Source organism: Ambystoma mexicanum, chromosome 10, assembly GCF_040938575.1.
Source record: "Ambystoma mexicanum isolate Mex_15411 chromosome 10, UKY_AmexF1_1, whole genome shotgun sequence".
Lineage (NCBI taxonomy): Eukaryota > Metazoa > Chordata > Amphibia > Caudata > Ambystomatidae > Ambystoma > Ambystoma mexicanum.
This window is the reverse complement of record NC_090932.1, coordinates 307,985,105-308,007,989: the sequence shown is the minus strand read 5'-3', so window position 1 is coordinate 308,007,989 and position 22,885 is coordinate 307,985,105. Positions and strand designations below refer to the sequence as shown.

General features: G+C 46.8%; 1 protein-coding gene across 2 annotated transcripts in view; it reads left to right on the top strand.

The window, feature by feature from the left end:
• Window positions 1–13,191, top strand: part of SNORC (secondary ossification center associated regulator of chondrocyte maturation) — a 237,446-nt gene extending 224,255 nt beyond the window's left edge. For both annotated transcript variants that reach the window (XM_069617897.1, XM_069617896.1), the window contains exon 3: window positions 13,057–13,191. In XM_069617897.1, coding sequence (XP_069473998.1) covers window positions 13,057–13,166 — 110 coding nt within the window. In that variant the 3' untranslated portion in view covers window positions 13,167–13,191. The remainder of the gene's footprint in view (window positions 1–13,056) is intronic.
• The last annotated feature ends 9,694 nt before the right edge of the window (window positions 13,192–22,885 follow it).

Here is a 22,885-nt window from a genome sequence, read left to right as displayed (position 1 = left end):
CCCTACACTTCTGGTGCATAGTATTTTCAATGAACTGTGCAGCCAGAAGTGGCATTTACACCGCTTAAACAATGAGCATCTAATAAGAGACACTGCTACAGAAAAGAGCACGGGGAGCTTGCTGCACAGGTCAAGCAGTGAAGAGAAACAAAGGGGATATTGTCATGAATCACCTTTTTTGATACAGATTGCGCCATCTCATTTGGGGGGGGGGGGTGGCGGACGTACCTATGCTTTCTGTCTCATTCCTCCATGCCTTCAACACTACCACCCTCAAATATCAGTACCACCACTCCTTGAATTGTCTGATTTGCCCCACTTTAGGCTGTCATCCCAGTGTCCCCTATGACCTAGTGCCCACCCGAATTTACTGTTGAACCCCTTTGACACATCTCCCCCTGACAGCATCACACATGACATCTTCCTCACACACTACCATGCCCCTGTTTACTAGATATGACCACACAGTTACCCAATCCCTCCTTGCATTCTTGTCCCAGTTGATGCCCATGGTAGCACAGACCCCTCGCCTCTAATCCCTAGTTCCAAGGATGAACAACATAGGTGCATCATCACTGCCAAACTACCAGCTGGAACGCCATTTCTGAGGAGGATGGGCAGGTCATTTTTAGCATTTGTAAACACTCCCCGGGTAGATGGTCTACATTCTGTTCGAACATTTGGCCAGTTTTGAACATTTCCTGAAATGGATGGAAAAAGGTAATTTTGAAGGATCAGACAACAAGGAGCTCGTGCAACATGATTCTGTCCTTTAATCTGTGCAATATGATTAATCTGTGCTTTTCTCTGTGGTTCTGTAATTTGTCTGCTCAAGATTCATATGGGCTCACACCGAGCACTGCAAGGATAAGATCAATGCATTTCTGAGGACTTGGCTGCCATTGTCTGTGCTAGCACCCACTCACTCTCCCTTAATCGGGCAGGTTTCCGTCTCATCTACCTCTGGGCGACAACCAACACGCATCGAACCTTGAGCAACTCTCCAGAAAACATCCTAAAAGTCATCACCTGACTGAACACTCCGACATCAATATGTGTTCATTTATAGATGCATTTATTTATTTATAACAAAATCCATGTTGAGTCAATATATGCAACATAAAAAAGACAAACTGTAAATCTGTGTGTGTGTTCCTTTCTCTTATGGTCTTTAATAACAAGTTCTCTTGGACAGACCAGTAAGAAAAGAAAACGGGCGACTCCTCTTGACATTACTAAAGATTATGGGTAAGCAACCTGCAGAGAACATTGTCTCTGTGGGAAGCTAGAGGACCCTGCTCTATACCACCCAGTTCCACAGAACAACCCCACTGATTGGGTTTCCTTAGCCTCACTCCCCACCTCCCAGAGAGGCTGGTTTGGGCTGTTTCCTTTAAACTGCTTGCTATATAAATAGATGCAAGTCTCCACAGATCCCACGATTTGTAGGCGCCCCTCCCAGTGACATCTGTGGTGAGGGATGATGGGAATTGTAGGCTAAAACATCTGGAGAGCCACAGGTTGGATACAACCACTGTTCAAAGTGCCAGAATGACTACAATGGGAAGATACTGTAGAGTACAGAGGACCCAGTACCCCGCTCCCTGCAACATGTTCATTGTGAAACAGTTACAAAGCGAAGAACTTCTTGCCTGTTGTCTACAATACACACTGTCTGGTCACAGTGGGTAGAGTAAGGGTATTGCTTATCAGGATGAGGGGAGCATGTGGGAAAAAGCCTGTTTGCAAATCCAAAGTGAACAGTACTGAGCTATGTCCCTTTGGCGGATGCACAAGTAATATCAAGCAGTACATGCCAGCAGGTTTATTAATGCCACAACATAGGCAGCATAGTAGTGCATGTCTGGAAAAGGGCAAAACCTGCACAAGTGTTCTGTACGAGGATGCTCTTTACAGTAACTATGACTTTAGAAGAGGAATTGGAAATGCATTAGACCGTATAAAACGGTAATCATACCTTCCAGGATTTTGCGCATGAAATGGCAAATTTTGCGGCATGAAATGGCAAATTTTGCGGCACAAACCTTTATTTATTGCTGCATTTTTGCGGGACATTTTGTATTAACTGGAGGGTCTAAGATTGCCACATTGCAGGAAATAGGCAGAGTGCAAGGCTACAAGAGAGCCAGGGTATCATTATTATGTATCTTTTGTATTAATTTAATAGGAAGAGTCCCAGATGTCTCTGGCTTGGCAGAACAGTGTTTGATTTGGCTACATTTCTGGTTTAATGTTCATGCCTATTTAATAGTAATATCTAAATTGATCATTATCAATTGTAATGCTGACAATAATCCCCTTCTATGTTCTCCAATCCCCCAAACACCCACACACCTCTCTCACCAACACACATCTCACCAACTCTCCATCACAACTTGCATTCCTTAACCTCTCACTCTGTCATACAAATACTCACATGCTATGTCACACTGTCAAGTCACAATTTGCACTGTCCAGCCCCTGCCACACTCCAAATCATACTCCCAACTCACACCTGACACTCTACAATTCCTCACGCAATATACAGTCCTTCATTCTTTTGTGCTGCTTCTGCATCTTGCATCCTTTCTCCCATTCTATCGCACTCTTCCCTCATCCTTTTTCCCAATCTGCAGTTCACTGCCTCTTTCTGGCCAACCGCTTCCTCTCTGCTTTCTGGCTCACTGACCTCACGCTCCCTCTACTTTCTGTACCTCTGCTCGCTCTCAGATTTCTGGCCCACCGCATAACTGCTTCCTCTGCTCTCTTGTGCAGCGCTTCCTCCTCTGACCCACTGCTCTCCCTCTGCTTTCTTGCCTGTCACTTCACATCTCAACCATCACTCTCCCTCTCTGTCATAGTGAAACCATTTTTTTTTTAAATGTAGATTTTGACCCAGTTCCTCAAATAATGGGGCATTTTAAAAAAGAACAGAAGATATGCTATTTTCAGACAACCCATTTTTGGAAATGAGCAGGTCACCTTATTCTCAAAGGTGACCGGCATATTTCCACAGGCTTGAGCTGTAGTGCAAATTGTGCGCTGGCCAGCTGCCTTGAATGGTGTTCTGGGTTGTTTGACCCAAGTGCAATTATTTGCGGCGGAATTGACCGTAGTCAATTTCGCTGCGAATTGATTTGCACTTCAGCCAAACAACCCAAAATGTACCTTTCACCACCACCCCACCCACTCCCCTACTTAACTGCTTGGTCGCTGCCGCTTCCCCTGTAACCCTGCGGTGCCAGATCCGTCCCTCTAACGCTCAGTCGGATCCGACTCCGCAGGGTCCCTTTTTCATTATTTTCTTTTTTCTGTCCCCGCCTCCAATTTTGAGGAAAAGGGGAAAACACTTCTGCAACCACCCTAGACCAAAAATACTGAACATGGGGAGTGGTTGACACCCCCGCAACACATGTTCAGTATTTATAAAAATTGATCGAATAGTACTGGACGAAATAGGTCAAATTGTAACATTCGATAGATTTTTGTCATCAAAATGGGAAGTACTTTGAATAGAATCGCTCTTCTGACAGTGTTCTGCAAGCTCCCAGCGCCTTTCACAGGGACAGGCCCTCCAGGTGCCTGCCGCTGAAAAAAATGCGACCCAAAAAAAGCATTTTTATCCTGTTTGAGGAACAGAAATGCAAGCGACACAGCAGCGGTTCATACTTTAAAAGAAATGCATGAAAGGGTCAGGAAAGACCCTGTCATGCAGCGGCAGCCCCACATCCCGTGCGCGTAGGCTTGCCTACAATTTCTGCACATTTAAAAGTGCATCTTGCTTGGAAATGAGGGATGCGCTTTTAAATTGACAGAAACGCCACTTTATTTGATCAAGGAGGTGAAAAAGGCCATCTGAATGGGCGCGCATATAAAATGTGCCCATTCATGTGTCCCTTGTGGATTGGGCTGCACTTTTTTGGGGCGCAAGTGATGAGATGTGTTAGCGCATTTCATTTCTTGTGTAAAAAAAAAAGTTGAGAACCTGGCACCCTGAGTATTATTTTTTTTAAAACAGTAATTTTAGCAGATTTTTTAAAGATGCTGTTTTTGCACAAACAACCGTTTTCGTGGCATTTTGCGGGATCGCAAAATAGCTACAAGCTGGAGGGTCTGGGTAATATTGCCAGGGCAGGCATGCCATCTCCAACTGGTACAATATCAGAGAAGAACTTTTTTTTTGTATTTAATTATTTAGCACATGGTTTAGCAATCAAACCTTTCTGCCATCACAATTAATCACTTGTAAAAAAGTCGAAATTTGAGAATTCATGTGTGAAACGCAAATGAAAAACTGCACAAGTGAAGTTTAATGTCACCTCTAACCAAAGCAGGGGTACGTACTTGCAGTTATGTTTAATCTTAAACAGCATAAAAAGTAATTCCCCAAGAGACCATTCTCCGATCTACTGTACAGTGCAATACAAGCGACCCTGCATTAAAAGGTTTGCCATGGAGTACCCCAACTTAATCTTTGCATTCCTCAAGAGTTTCAAATACTGCTTTCAGAAAAGCTAGTAGCGCTAATATTAGAGAGAGCTTAGACCCCTGAATCAACAAGGAGCACCAGGCGTCGGCATCCAAAGGTCTAGTCTCGCTGAAGAATTTTACCAATAGCCGAGATCTGATATCCCTTAATGCTGGGCATAAGAAGACTAAGTGGTAAAGTGTTTCCTTGGCATAATCGCACAGCCTGCAGGTAGCGTTGCACATTGCCAGCGGCTTCCTTGCTTCCGTAACTTCCTTTGTTGAGTAAAGGTTCAGTCGGAAGCGCATAAACTGACTACGTAAGTGACTGCTGGGGAATTTGAATAGGTAGACCGGGTCTGAGCCCCTCGCCCTAATCAGCGAAGAACTACTAAAAGATGAGATGAGATCATGCAGAAAATTGGGCCATTATCCATAGCAATAGGGTTCCATAATCCTAGAACTCACCGGAACACAAAAGCAGGGACAGCACACAATGCTCTATGGCAGAAGCTGGTATGCACGTGTGGTTCCGGAACATGACACAATTTGAAAGGAATCAACAAGGCCATCATGAATGTTTTTTTTAGTTGCACTCCTTCCTAAAGCACAGTGACACTGCTGCAGCGTGATCTTGAGACCAACGCGCGGACACGGGTATCAAGGGCTGAATGTTGGAGAGCTTCTGCCACTTTCTCATGTGTCCACCCCCAGGAGTCTTCTCACTGTTCATCTTTCCCTCCACCATGGCTGACCCCGCATGTGCACTGTCTGTATAGTATTGTCAGGTGTTTGTAGGTTTTTCCGGATCCAGTTGGTGTCATGGGCCTCGTGCCTTCACAGGTTTCCATTCACAAATAATTATTTCATGTGCAGTAATATTCAAAATGGCACGATGGGTTCGGTCATTCTTTTATAAAATAGCAAGGAGAATGCATACATGGAGGATTGGCACATAAATAATCAGGGCAATTGGCTTTTGCCTTCAAGGTAGATCGAAATTGCCCATCTGAAAAGGTGTGGACACATAGCTTGCAAGTGTTGACAGGGCACAAGTACAGGGTGCGTTTAAGGATGTTATATCAGCGTGGTACACCAGGCAGTATTAGAACGATGTGAGAAAGACATAGAAAAAGGACGCTGACCTCCGAAACAGACAACGACCCAAAACGCACGTGGGACCAACCTGACCTTATGAAAAGTGCGCATGGATGTGGCCGATTGGGTTGAGCAGAGCTTCCAGGGATAATTGTAGGCAAGTATATACTGCCTGTTATCACTCTGCTGCTCCATTGCAGTGACCGTCTGTAATCCACTCCTGAATTTACACCCGTTTTATTTTGTATTCAGTTAGTCTGTGTACACACAATACTGTTGCACACATTTCAATCAATCAATACCCCTGCCAGTTATTTTGGACAATCATCCATTGGCCTGGGCGTGGCTAGTCGCTCCTAATCTCCTCAAACAAGCGCCCCAGCAGCCTGAGCTTTCATTTCTCTGCTAAATGAATTTGTGGGACGTTTACACCCCAAATAAAACATATTTTAGAAATTCAGTTGGGGATGGAGATGAAGGTTGCCACCTCCTGGATTTGCTCTAAAAATAGCAGCAAACATTTCAATCAGGCAGTGCGTTTTAATTGGAGTATTTAAAATGTGAGTCGCTGATTGCAACACCATCAAAAGGCATTGTTGGCTGGGCCTTAGAACTTTGGACTGTGTTCCCTGCTCTGAGTGCAAGCAGTTATCGCGTGCACAGACTGCGGCAGATCCCCTCGGCTACCAAAGCTGTGAGGCGGACTGACTGTTCAGATGCTGCTCTTCTATGACGTACCCCGATGATTACCCCTTCAGATGCTGCTCCTCTGTGACGTACCCTGACGACCGCCCCTTCAGATGCTGCTCTTCTGTGACGTACCTTGACTACTGCCCCTTCAGATGCTGCTCCTCTGGGACGTACCTTGACTACCACCCTTTCAGATGCTGCTCCTCTGTGACGTACCCCGACAACCACCCCTTCAGATTCTGCTCCTCTGTGACGTACCCCGACGACCGCCCCTTCAGATGCTGCTCCTCTGTGATGTACCTTGATGACCGCCACCTCAGATGCTGCTCTTTTGTGACGTACCTTGACTACTGCCCCTTCAGATGCTGCTCCCCTGTGACATACCCTGACGACCGCCCCTTCAGATGCTGCTCCTCTGTGACATACCCTGTTGACTGCCTCTTCAGATGCTGCTCCTCTGTGACGTACCTTGAGGACCACCCCTTCAGATGCTGCTCCCCTGCGACATACTCTGACGACCACCACTTCAGATGCTGCTTCTCTGTGGCGTACCTTGACAACCACCCCTTCAGATGCTGCTCCTCTGTGTCATACCCCGACGACCACCCCTTCAGATGCTGCTCCTCTGTGAAGTACCCCGACGACCGCCCCTTCAGATGCTGCTCCTCTGTGACGTACCCCGAGGACCGCCCCTTCAGATGCTGCTCCTCTGTGACATACCCTGATGACCGCCTCTTCAGATGCTGCTCCTCTGTGACGTACCTTGACGACCACCCCTTCAGATGCTGCTCCTCTGTGACATACCCTGACGACCGCCCCTTCAGATGCTGCTCTTCTGTGACGTACCTTGATGACCGCCCCTTCAGATGCTGTCCTTCTGTGACGTACCCTGACGACCACCCCTTTCTTTACGATAAAAAATAATACTTTGTACAACTGATCTGATTATTATTAATATTTTGTTTAAATTGTATGCCATAACAGCTTAAAAAGGCCATTGACGGTGAGGTCGAACTCCATTTCCTGTCTGCTTCCATTTTAAATGTGCATGTACAAACCTCCAGACTATGTGACAAAGTCATATGCCCGACTCTTGGGGTGAAATGTAGGGATACCATTGGGGATTATTCAAATAAACAAGGGGGGTCCTGGGAGTCCCTCTGCCAGACATTAGTCCTGGTTATGAGAGACTTACCCAGAGTCTTTAGCTCACTATCTTTCACAGAGAAGAAATATCCCAAACATATCAGTCTTTGTCCTGCCCTGGGGCAGTCCAGCATCGAAATGCTAGGCAATTCTCCTCTGAACAAGAGTACCAACAGCATCCCCAGACACATGTTTCGGTCTGGTTGGACCTCATCAGTAGGGAGGAGCTGTGCCTCTTTAAGAATAGTGAGCAAGGGGTCCACGTCTGGATTCCCCTAGTAATTTAGGGTGAGACCCAAAGTTACTTAAATATGCAAATTAACAAGGGGGTCCTGGGAGTCCCTCTGCCAGACGTGTCTGGGGATGCTGTTGGTACTCTTGTTCAGAGGAGAATTGCCTAGCATTTCGGTGCTGGACTGCCCCAGGGCAGGACAAAGACTGATATGTTCGGGATATTTCTGAAATGTGAAAGATAGTGAGCTAAAGACTCTGGGTAATTGGGATACCATTGGGGGCCATTGGGGGCCTGGTGCTGCTGTCTGCAAAGTGACGCTAAGCCTGGTAGTGGAGCAAGGAGAATCCCCCTGTATGCACCATCATGACCCACTTGTCTGGCTTGCGGTTGCCACTGGGATTCCCACTCTGCACCTGTCCCGTTAAGGGGTCGGGGGCTGTTCTGTACATCGAGGGTTATAAACAGGCACAGTCATCAATGAACATTAGCGGAGCAAGATCCTCCAACTCTAACAACATTGTTCTCAGAGAGAAAACACAGAACTGACAAAGGTTGTGCCATTAATTGTAGGGAGTCCGGGCCAGTGGATATCTACGGGATGCTGAGGGGGGTGCAAAGTAGTATGCCTTGGAGTCGATGCAGGTACATGAGTGGTGATGTTCCAGAAAGCATGGGTTGTCCTCACCAAGAGAGGCCTTGCTTTCTATGGTCCAATGAGATCTCTGAGAGCACATCAGCAGTGGCTTTGAGAGAGAATGAAAAGCGAGAGGAGAGGCCAGAGAGAGTCCCAGAGATGCGGTGGTTTGGGGGCTGAAAGGAGGCAAGTGGCCAGGTCGAGAGATAGAACAATTGGTGAGGTGAGAAGGAGGCTAGGAGCAAAAGGCCACAGAGTAAACCAGAGAAAGAGAAGTCAATAATTAAGAACAAGGAGGAGGGTTTGAACCAGTGATGAGAATAGAGAAGAGGTCATGACAAAAAGGGAGGAAGAGAGTAAGAAGAAGCTGATGGACCATAAGGTAAATAAAATAATAGAAGGTAATACGAGAAAGGGGGTCATCAGTGTAGAGAAGAAGCAGAAAGGAGCAGACACCCCTGCCCTTCTCCAGTTGCAGTGGTGAAGGATTGAGGTGTAAATATCTCAGCCTCTCTGTTGATGGGAGGATCAGGATTACACTGTGTGTGAATCTGATCACTTAAAGCTGCGGACTCTTCGCAGGGTTCTTCCTTTCATCCCCTCTTGCTTTCATGCCCCAGTGGTCTCTTCTCTAGTCCTTAGTAGTATTGACTACTGCAACTCCCTCTACCTGGCACAGCCAGCTTATCTGCTGTGCCATCTCCAGTTGTTGCAAGATATGGCAGCTAGGGTGATTCTTCATCCTCCTTTTGGCTCTCGTATGACCCTACTTCTACACCAATTACACTGGCTCCCAGTAGAGAAACATGTTCTATTCAAGTCTCTATGTATTGTGCACAGAGCGTTCTATAAAATTGGAGCTGAATACATTCCAGCCAAATGTTGTCCTTATATTCCTGCACTCCCAATCTTCTCTGATAATTCAGATCCCTTCTGTAAAGCGCTCTCATGTAGGGGGACAAGCCTTTTCTGTGGCTGCTGTGAAAGCCCGGAACTCCCTCCCACGTGCTCTGCGGGCTGTGATGCCTCATCTACCCTTTTGCCGCTCACTAAAGACCCATCTGTTTTAGGTTCGTCCCCTCTGTCACGTTCTTTGATCTGGGCCTGATGATCTGTAGCGGCAAGATGCCTTTGGGTGTACGTTGCGCTTTAGAAGTGTACTTAACATAACACCCTACAGCCGAGTGATGCGGGTGGAGAAGGGGTAACGGTAAGAGCATGTGTCGAAGCGTCTTGCAGGCAGAAGGGAGAGAGAGAGAAAAGGGACTGTTTAGAGCTGGCAAGAGAGATCCCTTTAGGTACAATATCAATGTGACTTGTTATGGAGATGGATCGAGTGGAGGATAAGAAAAAAGACAGGTTCTGGAGCAGGGAGACAAGGGCGCTGCATCAGACCCAACTCGCATATCATAGTAACTGAACCCGGCCTTGGTGGCAGGTTTGGAAACCCTCTGCCCACTCTCTCTTGGCATCCTAGGCCTTAGGTGCATGCGCAGAGAGTAAATTAGAGGAACCAGGACAAGAAGAAGGAGGAAGTACTGGAAGTACTGAAAGTAGTGGAATCACTAAAGCAGGGCGAGACGGAGGGCATGAGATTTGATGAACTCCCCTGGGCCTGAGGCTCGGGAGTGGGAGACACGGTTTGCACTGCAAGAAAAACCTTTATTTCCACTCAGAGGGTTTTTGGATGTATTTATAACTTCCTTTGTTTTCCTCAGAGCAGGGGTGTTGCTAGGTCTGGAAAAGGTCCGGGCCTACACTAATGTCGGGATTGCCGGGACTCGGGGCTAGCTAGCCTTTTGGTTGTAGCCGCTGAGCTTCCACCAATGGTATAGCCCCCAAGTCCCGCCCCCAGCAATGCCTCTGCCTCAGAGGCATTTGCTTTAATACAATGGAGTCACCATCCTGTGTTTACACTGTTATGGCTTTAGCTAAGCCCAGAGGGATAGGACAGCTGTTGAACAGTTACATGTGATTTTATTGAATTATGAAACGAAGAATCAAATTTGAACGAGCCCAAAATATCTATTAAAACATTTTCGATATTTTGGGGGTTTACCCCCAAGCCCTCCTTTTAAAAAATGTTTTAATACTTTTCCCCCAACCCAAAAACTATTATTCTCGTTCCCAACCACATATGTTAAAAAAAAAAAATAGTTATTTTTACTTAGATGTTTTGGGTTCGTTCAAAATGGATTGTTTCATAATTCGATAATATCACTGCATCCCCTGTTGAATTGATTGACACCTAAGAGCATTCCCCGCTGGGCTGCAGGGAAACTCAGGGGTCGAGCAACGGTTTGTTGGGTATTTTCTAAAGATGATCTGAATTTGATCAAGGCTATCTTAGGTTGCAAAAATCCTGAACAATTGTCTGCGTATTGTTGGTCGCCCTCGGCTTCGTGAAACACTCGAAATGGTCCTGTATCATGCCCCAGCATAAAAAAAGCTGAAGCGCAATAGAGAACTTCACTGAGCATTCAGCACTCTCTTAAGGATGGCATGCATTACCTGCAGGACAGCGTTTCATGCAACTTCTTGGCTATGGCCAAAGCCCTGCCCACGGCTTGGGAGGTTTGTGTGTAGCACCACACCACTGAGAAAGCAGAAACATATGGTCCTTAGGCCTATCAGTGATCCAAGGCGTAGACAGGGTAGTGCCTGAGTGGGCAAAGCCTACCCAAAATCTGTAAATGCCCTCTCAGCAGCGCTGTGTGGGCATTTACAGATATCTTTGTCAGTGCGGTGGGCCCAACCACATTAGATTCATGCCCCATTTGCTAGACAATTCTAGCTACGCCTCTGTCAGTGATGGGGGTGGAGGGGAATAACTAAGGGCCTCATTACGACCCTGGCGGTACGGAGTGAACAGCGCCGTAAAAGGTGCCAGCGCCGTTCACTCCGTACCGCCGCATTACGAGTTCCCCACACGGGACACGGTAAGCACGCCTGGGAAAACCAGGCGTGCTTACCGGGTCCCGCTAGGGGAAGAGGGAGCAAACAACGGGCCATCTCGTAATGGCCCGTTGTTTGCTCCCTCTCCCATTCCCATTCAGCCCTATGGGGGCTGAAATGGGAATGGGGAAGGACCGTGTCCGGGTCCTCGGAGGGAGGAATTACCGGGCCTTCTGAACTCGGAATGGCCCGGTAAGTCCTCATTCCGAGGACCCGGACCGCGATGCGATTTCGGCGGCAGCCATGCCGCCAATAGCAGCATGGTTACCGCCGAACTCGTAATGAGGACCTAAATGCGTAACAGGCTCTTTGCCAAATCAAAGGACCTTGGGGGTCATTACGAGTTTTTGGCGGTAGCCATGGTGCTATTAGCGCCATGGCTGCCTCCAAACTCGTGTCCGGTCCGGGTTCTCAGAATGGGGACTTACCGGGTCATTCCAACCTTGGAGGACCCGGTAAGTCCACATTCTGAAAACCATTCCTCATTCGAGCCCACATAGGGCTCAATGGGAATGGGGAAGGAGCTAATAACGGGCCTGCAAATAGTGGGCCCGTTATTCGCTCCCTGGTCCCTTAGCGGCTCCCGCTAAGGGACCTCTGAATGCGGCAGTAAGGGGTTAACAGCACCGGCATCCTTTCCGGTGCCGTTAACCCCTTACCGCCGCACTCGTAATGAGGCCCCTTGTATCGCAGGAATGGGTGCATTGCGTATCAGACGATATTACAAATGTCAATGAGAACTACTGCGCCTTACGAGCCATAATTCGGATCTTCTAGAAATTATTTCTTTTACATCTGCACTGGAAAAAAAGACTCACGGTCTCACTTTAAGAAACAAGCTATTGCAATTTTTATCATTTAAAATACATTTTGGGAAAAGTGTGAATGTTTCCTGCAATTTGTGATTGCGGGAAGCCTTTACAATGGTTTTCTATGGCATCTGCCTGCTAAAAAAAAAAGAAAGGAGGAATCCATTGGTTTTATACACAGTTATGAAAATGGCATGTGGGTATCAAACCCAATGTTTTGCAGGTATAGCACGAATGCAAGAAGGACATGTCAAGTTCTACCGGTGCCCGCCCTCCCCCCACCCCAAGGAGTTAAGATAAGGCTAACACCCTTACACCTGTCTTTAACACTATGTTTCGCATGCTAGAAGACTACATTCCAGCAACTCACCCTTTTATGGTTTAATAGACTACAGCAGGGATCTGCACCCAGTAGGTCTCCAGATGTTTTGCACTGCAACTGCCACGATCCCTCGCTATCGACTATACGAACAATGGCTGATGGCGGTTCCTGAAAAAATCTGGAGAACCAAAGAGTGCAGATCCCTGGACTACAGGGTTGCTCCTTACATAAGAAAAATATTGACGATTTGTACAGTGCATACCGCCAGGTGAATCATCTCTCTCTGGCAGCGCCAGCTGTGATTTGAGCACCATGTTTCCATTCTCGCCGAGGAGCGAAATATATCATACACCAATGTTAAACAGGCAGCGGGAGGAGCAAGTGGGAGGCCATCTTGGAGAGCGCCATGGAGAATTCTGGCTAGGAGGCATGCCAGGATGTGATTATGAAAAAATACTTTTAACAAGTGTTGAGAAATATAATGGAGGCATGGAAGCCCCGGCATTGATACTAAGGTCTGGCTACTGGCTCCATTTCATAGTGTGTACTATGTTCCCAGTTCGCAACTCGCCACGGTCTCCTCGTCCGTCGGGTGCACGGCATTGCTTGTTGTGGAATTCTCCGGATGTTGTACTCTGCTGCTGTTGTACTCTGCTGCTGAACATTCGTGAAGTAACCACTCTCTCTTCTTCCTCCGCAGGCTCGCTGGGCTCCGGGGCCATTGCCACCATCGTGATTGCGGCTCTCCTGGGCTCCTCCGTCATTGTGGCCCTGCTGGTCATCACGCTGAGAAAGTTTTCTGCCTCCTGAACACAATAAAGAAGCTTTACAAGTTTCCCTTCTCTCATCGGTCTCCTCTTTTCCTGTCACCACAGTGTCTCCCTCTCCCCTCGCGGAGGGCTTCTTCGCTGAGGGTGTTCTTTCCTTTCGCCATGCCCAAGTGGCCCTTTTCTTTCTACGTGTATTTGCAAACTCATCTGTTAATGTGCAAGTTGCCTGTTTCTGAGAGTTTTTTTTTCCTGTGTACAAATATGCAATTCCCGTATCCATCTTTACGTGCTATGCGTAGATGTCCCTTTCTCCCAACGGGCATGTCTTCCAGTGTTTAAGTGGCCCTTTCCCTATCTATAAGTGGCCCTTCCACTGAGGAACTCCCTTCTTTCAAAGTGTAATTAAACTCTGCGGCTGTCTGTGGTTCGCCATCCAGCACTCTTCGCGCTACATTCAATATCTTCTTTCTTTGTGTAACTGCCCCTTCTCAGCAGTCTTTTCTTCCTCTGTGTTAATCACCCTTCCCCGCAGGGGTCGAACTGGTGATATTCCCGAGGCTACATTTACCTAAACGTTATTTCCCTACACGCCCTTAATATAACTACTTCCTGGTTCAAACAATTACAGGATATGATTTCTGCGTACAGGGAAAGCAACCACGTCACTTGAGAAAATCCCATTCAGGAAAAAGAGCCCACAAACTCATATGAATTAGCGTTCCTTCCGTTTTAAAAAGGAAGTGGCTGTGATGCTCCTGGTCATAGCCTACATAAGACCCTCCGGGTGGGTTAGGATACCATTGCTTTGCTTAATAATCTCATAAAGACTGCTCCTGGTCCGCCATTTTGGTTCTCTGAGGAACCTCTGAATGTATAAATGTAGAGGGATGTTTTAGTTTAAAAAAGCAGTCCCCAAAGAAAGGGAAGCTGACGGGATGGAAGAGGGGACCCCCGAGTGTAAATGCATACCTGCACAGGGCAGAGTCCCCCTGGTTTCACACACACCTTTGTAAAGTTACATTTCATGACACCAGTCACTTAGAACGCTGTGCTCCAAGCATCTGCAGAAGACCGTGAGGAATCACCGTGCTGGCGCTGGTTTCATGAGGCGACGCAAGCATAGCAAACAGGCCCTTGTAAGACCTGCTGTCTCTTCCGCTGGGTCCACTATATGTACGTTACATTTAATGAGTAGAAAAAAGCAAGCTGGAGGTGGTGCATTGCCTCTGCTGTCTCTCTACCCGCAAAGGGGGTGGGATATTTGGGAGGAAACACAGAGGATCCATATGCTTGCTGCCTAAAATGGTGGAGGGAACGGAAAATAAAATAATGGTTTCTGACACGCTCATGTGTACAACTAGGCCTAATTGTATGCCTGTCTGAGTAGCCTCCTACAGCCCCCTTCACAATTCATGTGTGTATACCTTTCTGTGTATAGTTTTATAAACTGCCACAAAAATGGATGGCCACCCATGGGTGTATTTGCTGAGCTGTGCTACGTGGACCCCAATAGGGGATCGTATCACGCATCTCATTAACTGCATCTTGCCTTGCTTGGCTTATATATGTCCGCCTACTCCTTACTCTGCCTTGCATCAGCATTTGAATACAAAAAACACTGGCCAAGGAATTATCAACTTAAGCACCCCTCCTTCAGTTCCTTGATTGGAAACCACCAGGACTAGCAAAGTGTGAACTAATGGAAAACATCAGGAGCATTGCATCCCCACCAACCCGCATTTTTCGTTGTGGATCACCTCGCACATTACACTATAACTGTGCTCAAGTATGCACAGGTGAGAGGCCTGCCCTCACCGAAGGGATCATCGTGGTGGGCATAGTCTGCAGGGGGATGGAAAAATATTCTTCCACAGCTTTAACCAAGAGCGACTTGAAGAGCAGATTTCCTTTGCCAATTAAATCAACTCTAAGCTGAAAGATCCACACAATTATATCCCGCGTGAAATGTACGGAGTTCTTGTTTAAAAGGACAATATCGCAGGCACAGGGTGACTGGCAGCAGGCTATGCCCCCAAGGAAGGAGCCTGCACAGCCTCACAGCCCTGCATCCCATTCAGTTTCGAGTCAAGAAGGGGGCCCAGAAGCCGGAAGTGAAACGGAGAGACCATCACTTGCACACCCTCAGGATATGTTTGTGTCTGTCCAAGAAAAGAATAAATGCAAGATTCAAAGCTTGAAAGCAGAGAGCTGAAGTGAAAAGTTCAAGAGAAGGGCTTTGAGAGGGAGGAGCATATGTGGGTGTTAAGGAGTCAGCATATGAGGCAAATACGGCATCCGCGTATACCGCTCCCTAGGGAGTAAACGAAAAGTAGGTCAAAGGCCCACAGCCAAAAGCAAAAGATTGGGTAGCGGGGTATGTCTAAACTGCCTGTGCCAGAGGTTGTAAAGAGAGCGAGCAGGCAGAGGAGGAAAGCAGTCACCTCAGGCAGCCTAGACAGAAATGTAGATCTCGACCAAGCCTTAATGACAGCCACTCAAAGAAATCACTTCCAGAAAAAGTGGGCACTGCAAACATTTGAGGAAAATCAAACACCTTAGTCCATGCCAAAATCCACTACTGCACGGAGGATGCGAGGATCCTGAGGCGGCAACCCACCCCCCAATGAGTAAATCCAAAGCTTACAAGAAAATCTCCCATAAGTCGCTAGACTTTCTTTTATTTTAAACTCTATTTATTAAGTTTCACATCTCATACATGTACAATAAAACAGTGCAGTCAAATTGAGCAATGCGACTCACAAGGGTGCCACCACAAAACGATACACCGGGACAGTTTACCCACACACAATAACCACAATACTATCAGCATGGTCGTTACCAATTAGGCAACCTCACCAAAGTTCCCTGCAGCAACACAGGAGCCCACCAACCCCCCCGATAGGTACCAGACATCTCTGCTCCCCTCCAAAAGAACTTATGGTTCCAGACCACCCTAAAAGTCACTAGACTTTAAACTGTCAATCACCACAGAACACCCAGAACACTGTTCCTCTGAAGCCTTACTGATGAAGTCTTAACAGAAGAGGCCAGTCCCTGAAGGGGAAACCAGCAAACTAGATGTTCCCTCCCAATGCAACACAATGCCACCAGAGTCATTAAATGCATCTTACAGTTGACATCAGTGAATTGAGTAGCTCAAAGTTATTAGCACACTAGAAAATCAACTCAAAGTGAGCCAAGAAGCAGCCCATCAGCCAACCCAGGGTGATCGGCCAAGAAGATGATGACTGGAACACAAGATCCAAGAATAAATAGTCAATACAAGAAACGTCCTAATTTCAGATCAGCCTAGGATGGGCAGGTGTGAACCCAAGGAAGGATCACATTTTAAATGCTAAGCCAGGTTGTGGGAGAACCTTTGCCCAGTTTAGTTGTGATCACAGGATCTAAAATGCCTAAGACGACTTTCCAGATCCTGGGTGATCCCATGAAAGTTTGCAAAGTTGTGGAGTTGTAGAGGTAATCTAAAAGAAACTATGAAGAGGTCAAGGTCCTTGAGGGAGGGAGCCACAAGAGTAAAAATCATCTTACACTTCCCTATCCCACATAACTCACACTTGCTGCTGACAAGAAGGACAACCTGAAAACAGCAACACAGACCAATACATTCCATGGATTCCCATGCCCCGACATTCCCTCGACTATGTTCCTCGTCTGCTCAGTCGCTGAACTTTCATGACAAGAGCAGTAGTTTACCGCTATCGAGACGAAGTCCAACCCAACGGTCCCACATTAGTATACGAGACTGACTCCATTGCAGAAATCTCAAGAGTCGTTGCGTTGGATTACTCGTGGTCCCTTGGCCGCCTTCCCTTCTTGTCTGATCTTCTCCTTCTGACAACCACATCATCCAACTCTCATCACAGAACTACTGTCTTTAGTGGGACTGACCGTCCGGATGTCAGTTCCCAAAAGCAGCAACAATATCGTTAGGATCCAGGGCCCTTCTTCACCCATGATAACCCTAGTGTTTCACGTGATCATGTTTATAGTGTGTCCAAAGCAGTTTCATGTGTGCTTTGTGTCAAGCGGCCAGAATTATTTTGTGTGTCATATGTTTTATTTTAATATTCAATTTCTTTGCAAAGGCCGGATGGCCCAGTACGTAAATACATCTGTAAGACTAAAAATGGAGTAAAATGATGCCCTTTCTGTGTAACAAATCTTTGTCTATTTGTTGATTGTCCACAGTTGCTGGTAGGTCTTGTAACTGCAATTGTAGCTGTCGAACTCCATGCGCTTTGAGATGAAGGACTGGCCTCTTTGCTCCACAGCATGGCCTGGCTTCAGCCCGGATGTATCCTGGCGTTACTCCCAGGCATCATATGTATGGTACATGCCACGTTTTCCTAGGTTTCACCAACTGGTAATGGCCCAGAGCCCAAGTTATAGGTCCTAGCTCGTGGGGGGATGGCGGGTCCTCTAATCAGCAGGCCGAGAGCAATGGATTTGCATGAAATAATGAACCACATCCAGCGCACGACCTGTTGTTTCACACAAATACTCACCCAACATGGGCCCCGCTTATATTACCATGGCGGCCCGGGCAGGCTGTGAGGAGGTGTGTGCTATCATGGCGCCTGCACAGAAAGGTAAGTGGGGGGACATGGTTTGAAGGAGAGGAGCTAAGCAGGGGTTGTGGCAGGGCGAGGAAGTAACAATAGGGGGGGCGGGTGCAAGCAGCACTGAGTTTGCTCAGAACGTGGGCGTGGACTAAGATTCAGACTGCATTTTAAGCAATCCGATTGGCTGCCACAACCACCCGGTGAGAATGGGTTATAATAATGCAACATAAAAACTAACAATATGAAGCGTTATGAAAAAGTCAAGACTTTACTATAATCTACTGCTGGAAAACATTGGCTACAACTTGTTTATTCTGCCCCTTTTCAAGGAAGACATTTTTGGCTGCGGTCGTGTTCAGAGGGCGATATCTCATTAATCCTGGCTAAAAGACCACTTTTAGTTGGGTCTCCAGCTGGGTTGCATGGTGTAAGCAGCTCTACAAAGCGTATGGACGACTTGCCACATCTGACCATTCAGGGCGGCCACATGTTACTAGGCTGTTTCCAACCTATGGGTGAACCTTGGAAGGAGTTGGCTGATGACGAGAGCCCATGCGATGGTTTTGTACTGCCCACGCGCTTCCAGGCTACTCAAGAACACAGGGTAGCTATGGGGATAACTCTTCGGCCATCCGCTCATCTCGTTTTTGAGGTGAACCCCCTCTCTTGGAGCTCAGGAACATTTTACTCAGCATCTGTGTCTGGCTACGGCCCGTTGGATAGAGATTGAGCTTTTGGTTTTAATATTCGTCGAGATGGCACAAGGATCCCGTGAATCTTGAAACCTGCTGGGTCATGATGAGAAATGGACAGTTCTGCTGGTATTTATATTTTTTGTGAATTTAGGTCACATGAACCCAAACTTAGAAAACACTGAAATTAGCTTATTCTCCTGCAAGCATTCCATAGATCGCAAAGTATAAATGCACTCTATAACCAAACAGTTGTACACCCCCTCTGTATCCTACTCCCGCTGTATATCGGTTCTGTTACCTCTGAAAAACGCTCCGTTATGCATCTGTACTGTTGTATTCCTACGTAAAGGGCTCCGTTCAGCATCTGTACTGTTGTATACCTATGTAAAGGGCTCCGTTATGCATCTGTACTGTTGTACACCTACGTAAAGGGCTCTGTTCAGCATCTGTACTGTTGTATACCTATGTAAAGTGCTCCGTTCAGCATCTGTACTGTTGTATACCTACATAAAGGGCTCCGTTCATCATCCATACTGTTGTATACCTCTGTAAAGAGCTCAGTTATGCATCCGTACTGTTGTATACCTCTGTAAAGAGCTCAGTTATGCATCCGTACTGTTGTATACCTCTGTAAAGGGCTCCGTTCAGCATCCGTACTGTTGTATACCTCTGTAAAGAGCTCAGTTATGCATCCGTACTGTTGTATACCTCTGTAAAGGGCTCTGTTGCTTCTTGAAGCTAGTTCCGTGCGCGCTCAATAAATACCATAATAATAATAATAAAAAAAAAAAATCTGTCCATGAATAGTGTGCAAGGTAGAATAAAACAAGGCAAAAGCAATCTTTGGAAACAATGTGTCCACTTTTCTCATGTATGTGCCTGCTGTCAGGGGGTTCCATGTGTCAAAATCATGTCAAAAATGGCTGTGGACACAAAATATCGCAGCAAAAAGGCTGTGGTTTTGCCGCTGCAATCCATGTAAAGGATGCGGGTGACACCCCCGCAACCCCTGGACCCATTATACCATTTAAGGGGAGCGGGGGGACACCCCTGCAACCCCTCCACCCCCCCTTAAATCGTGTAATGGGGTACACCTTTAACGGGTCAAACCACTGCATTTCTGCTGCGATTATTTGTACAGTTGACATTTTATCACTGCATACCTGTCAGGGGTGTTGCTGAGTGTGGAAAAGAGCAGGAGGGGTACGCTAATGTCGGGACACAAGATCCGCGAGTACACTAATGTCAGGACTGTTGGGACACAAGATCCGCGGGTACACTAATTTCAGGGCTGTCGGGACACAAGATACGGGGGTATGCTAATGTAAGGACTGTCGGGACACAAGATCCGCGGGTACACTAATGTCAGGGCTGTCGGGACAGAAGATCCGGGGGTATGCTAATGTCAGGACTGTCGAGACACAAGATCCGCGGGTACACTAATGTCAGGGTTGTCGGGACACAAGATCCGGGGGTATGCTAATGTAAGGACTGTCGGGACACAAGATCCGTGGGTAGACTAATGTCAGGGCTGTCGGGACACAAGATCCAGGGGTATGCTAATGTCAGGACTGTCGGGACACAAGATCCGCGGGTACACTAATCTCAGGGCTGTTGGGACAGAAGATCCGGGGGTATGCTAATGTCGGGACAGAAGATCCGGGGGTATGCTAATGTCAGGACTGTCAGGACACAAGATCTGCTGGTACACTGTCAGGACTGTCGGGACACGCGGAAAACTAGCCGTTCGGTTGTGCGTCTGTCCACGCTACAACCAAAAGACGCAGGGCTTACGCCCCCTCGTTTTCCCCTAGCAACGCCTCTGTATTTTGTAATTGGGAGAGCAGTGTTCTAAATAACAAAATACTCCTTAATTTCTCACCGGAGGCATTAAAAGAGTCATCAAGGCTTTGGAGCAGACCGGGTTCAACACTACCTGCTGGCATTCCTATGTATATAGATTAATCCCACTTCTGGCATTTTGGAACACCAGAAAATACCAGCGTCTGAAAGCCGGAGAACCATCACCCTGGTACTAGTTACCTGGACCACAGATCTCTTTGAAAATCATGTCAAAACGCTGTAGAAAATGACAATGTCCATGTTCATCTACACACACCTCTCGGCTTCTGGGTGCCCTGCTGAGGGATGATGTGAAAGCAAAGAGATGGTGGAATTATACAAAACAGGAGAAGGGATTCTGGATAACCTCCCCTTTAGGCAGAGAGCAGTCCCACCGAAACTCACAAGTGAAACCAGTGGCAGGATGCAGGATTTTTCCCATTCACATGTCTATATTGACCGCTCAAGTGTCTATATTGACCGCTCACGTGTCTATATTCTTTCAGAACCTTTAAACATGGGATTGGTTAAATCGGATGCATATTAACCCTAAAAAACAGAAGCAGTTACCTTTCCGGCCAAAGTATTCCAGCTTTTGGGCTAGTAAAATTGGATGTGTCTTAACGACACGAAAACAGAGCTCATGATTTTTGGAACTAATCGGACAAAAGCTAAGCTAGGAGAAGAGTATAAGACATTCTCAATAAATGAGGCGAAAATTCAAGTATCGAATCAGGTCAAGACACTGGGGATGATGGTCAATGCCTCAGTTAGTTCAGAGACGCAGGTGAATTACCTGCATAAAAACACGGCATAATATCTACGCCTCATGAGGGTAATTAGACCATACTTGAACAAGGCGAACACAGCTACAATCGCGAGGGCAATTGTATTGTCCAGACTGGATTATGTCAATGCCCTACTGATAGGAGCCACTAAAAAAGATTTGGCAAGGTGCCAAGTCATAGAAAATGACGCAGTGCGGATTGTGAAGGGATTAAAGAGCAGATATCATATAACAATGGCAAGAAGATCTCTGCATTGGCTCAAAGTGGAGGAGAGGGTGAATTTCAAAGCTATGACTATTGTCCAAAGGTGCCTGTTTGGAGACACCCGCCAATACCTTAAGAATCAATTTGTGCTACACATTCCACAGAGACATCTACGCTCAGCAGGAAAAGGTTTGCTCACTGTGCCAAAACAGAAATTAAAGGCAGGTTTAGGCAGATCATTTGCAGTATTGGCTGCGCAGCAGTGGAATAGCCTCCCACTCACGCTGAGATTGGAAGAAAACATCCTTCTTTTTAGGAAGAGTTAAAAGACATATCTCTTTAGGTGAAATTTGATAGGTAGAACTTTTTCCGAGCTGCAGTAGGGACTCTGGCTGTGTCCTTCTTAGTTATAGTTTGTGTTGTTTTGTATCAAGCGCCCTGATGCCTGCGGGCTGCCGGCGCTATGCAAGGTTACATACATACATACATATACAGTGACGTATGGGGTTAGTCATGAACATACACTGATTGTTATAGACGTTTTCTTGTCTCGGGAGGATAGCTCAGGGGCCACGTGCACACCTTCGAAGCAAGACGACACGGAGCACCACAGGTTCGATCCCCGGGTCCACGCTTAGATACCTCTGGGTATTAAGCGTGTTATAAATAACCTATCATATATCATATCCTCTTGTGGACCTCATTTTGTGACGTCTGTTTTTTTAATGGAAGGTGTATTACTTAGACTTGATAGATTGATCAATGGAGTGTAAAAGCTGCCTGCAGCGTCCCATTGCCAGGGACCCCTGTCCAAAGAACAGGACGGGTGGATACACTGTAGCACTGCATACCCGCTCTAGGCTCTAGAATACTGAACCTCGCACTGGCGGTAGGAGTATAGCGTTCTACTTGGCGATCCCAAAACCTTGGGAGGGCACATACCATTACCCAGCCCCTGCGCATCCTAAAGGTTAGTACCATTCTCCATGGACAACCAGGTCAACAAGCCACAGCGTACAACTGAAATCAACCGTTCAGAAGCAACGTCTCACGTACATTATACAAAACAAACCTTGCAAATTACTTTGTATTATTCTCTCTGCTTTACCTCAGCTTTGAGGTGGTTGATTATCAAGAGACTTGATCATACTATCGTAGTATACCCTCCCCAGTGCAGAGTCACGAATCCAATCAATGTAGAACTGGCACAATCGATTGGAGGCCTGGCAGTCGACTGGCAAGTGGCCCTGTTGCCGGTCTACCCCTCGGGGGGCCTATTCCAGTATTCTTCCTTTGAACAGTCCTGTGTACTTTTACTAGATCAAAAAACAGCCTGTGCCCCTATAGGGTAGAAGTGCAATGGAAATAAAAAAAGGACTATGTCCCAATGATTAGATAGGGTGCCCAGTAAACATATACAGAGCACCCAGATAAGGCAGCCTTCAATGAAAACCCCCACACTGCCTCCCTATCCGGCTGTTAACCTGGTAAGGTCCTTTTTTTGTAATGTAATTGGAATGGGTTATTTATAACACGCTTAATTGCCGGGGATCGAACCTGTGTTTCTCTGCAGTCTTACTTCCAAGATGAACGCGTTGCCCCCGAGCTATCCTCCCAAGACTGCCCCCTCAGCAGTTAAATACA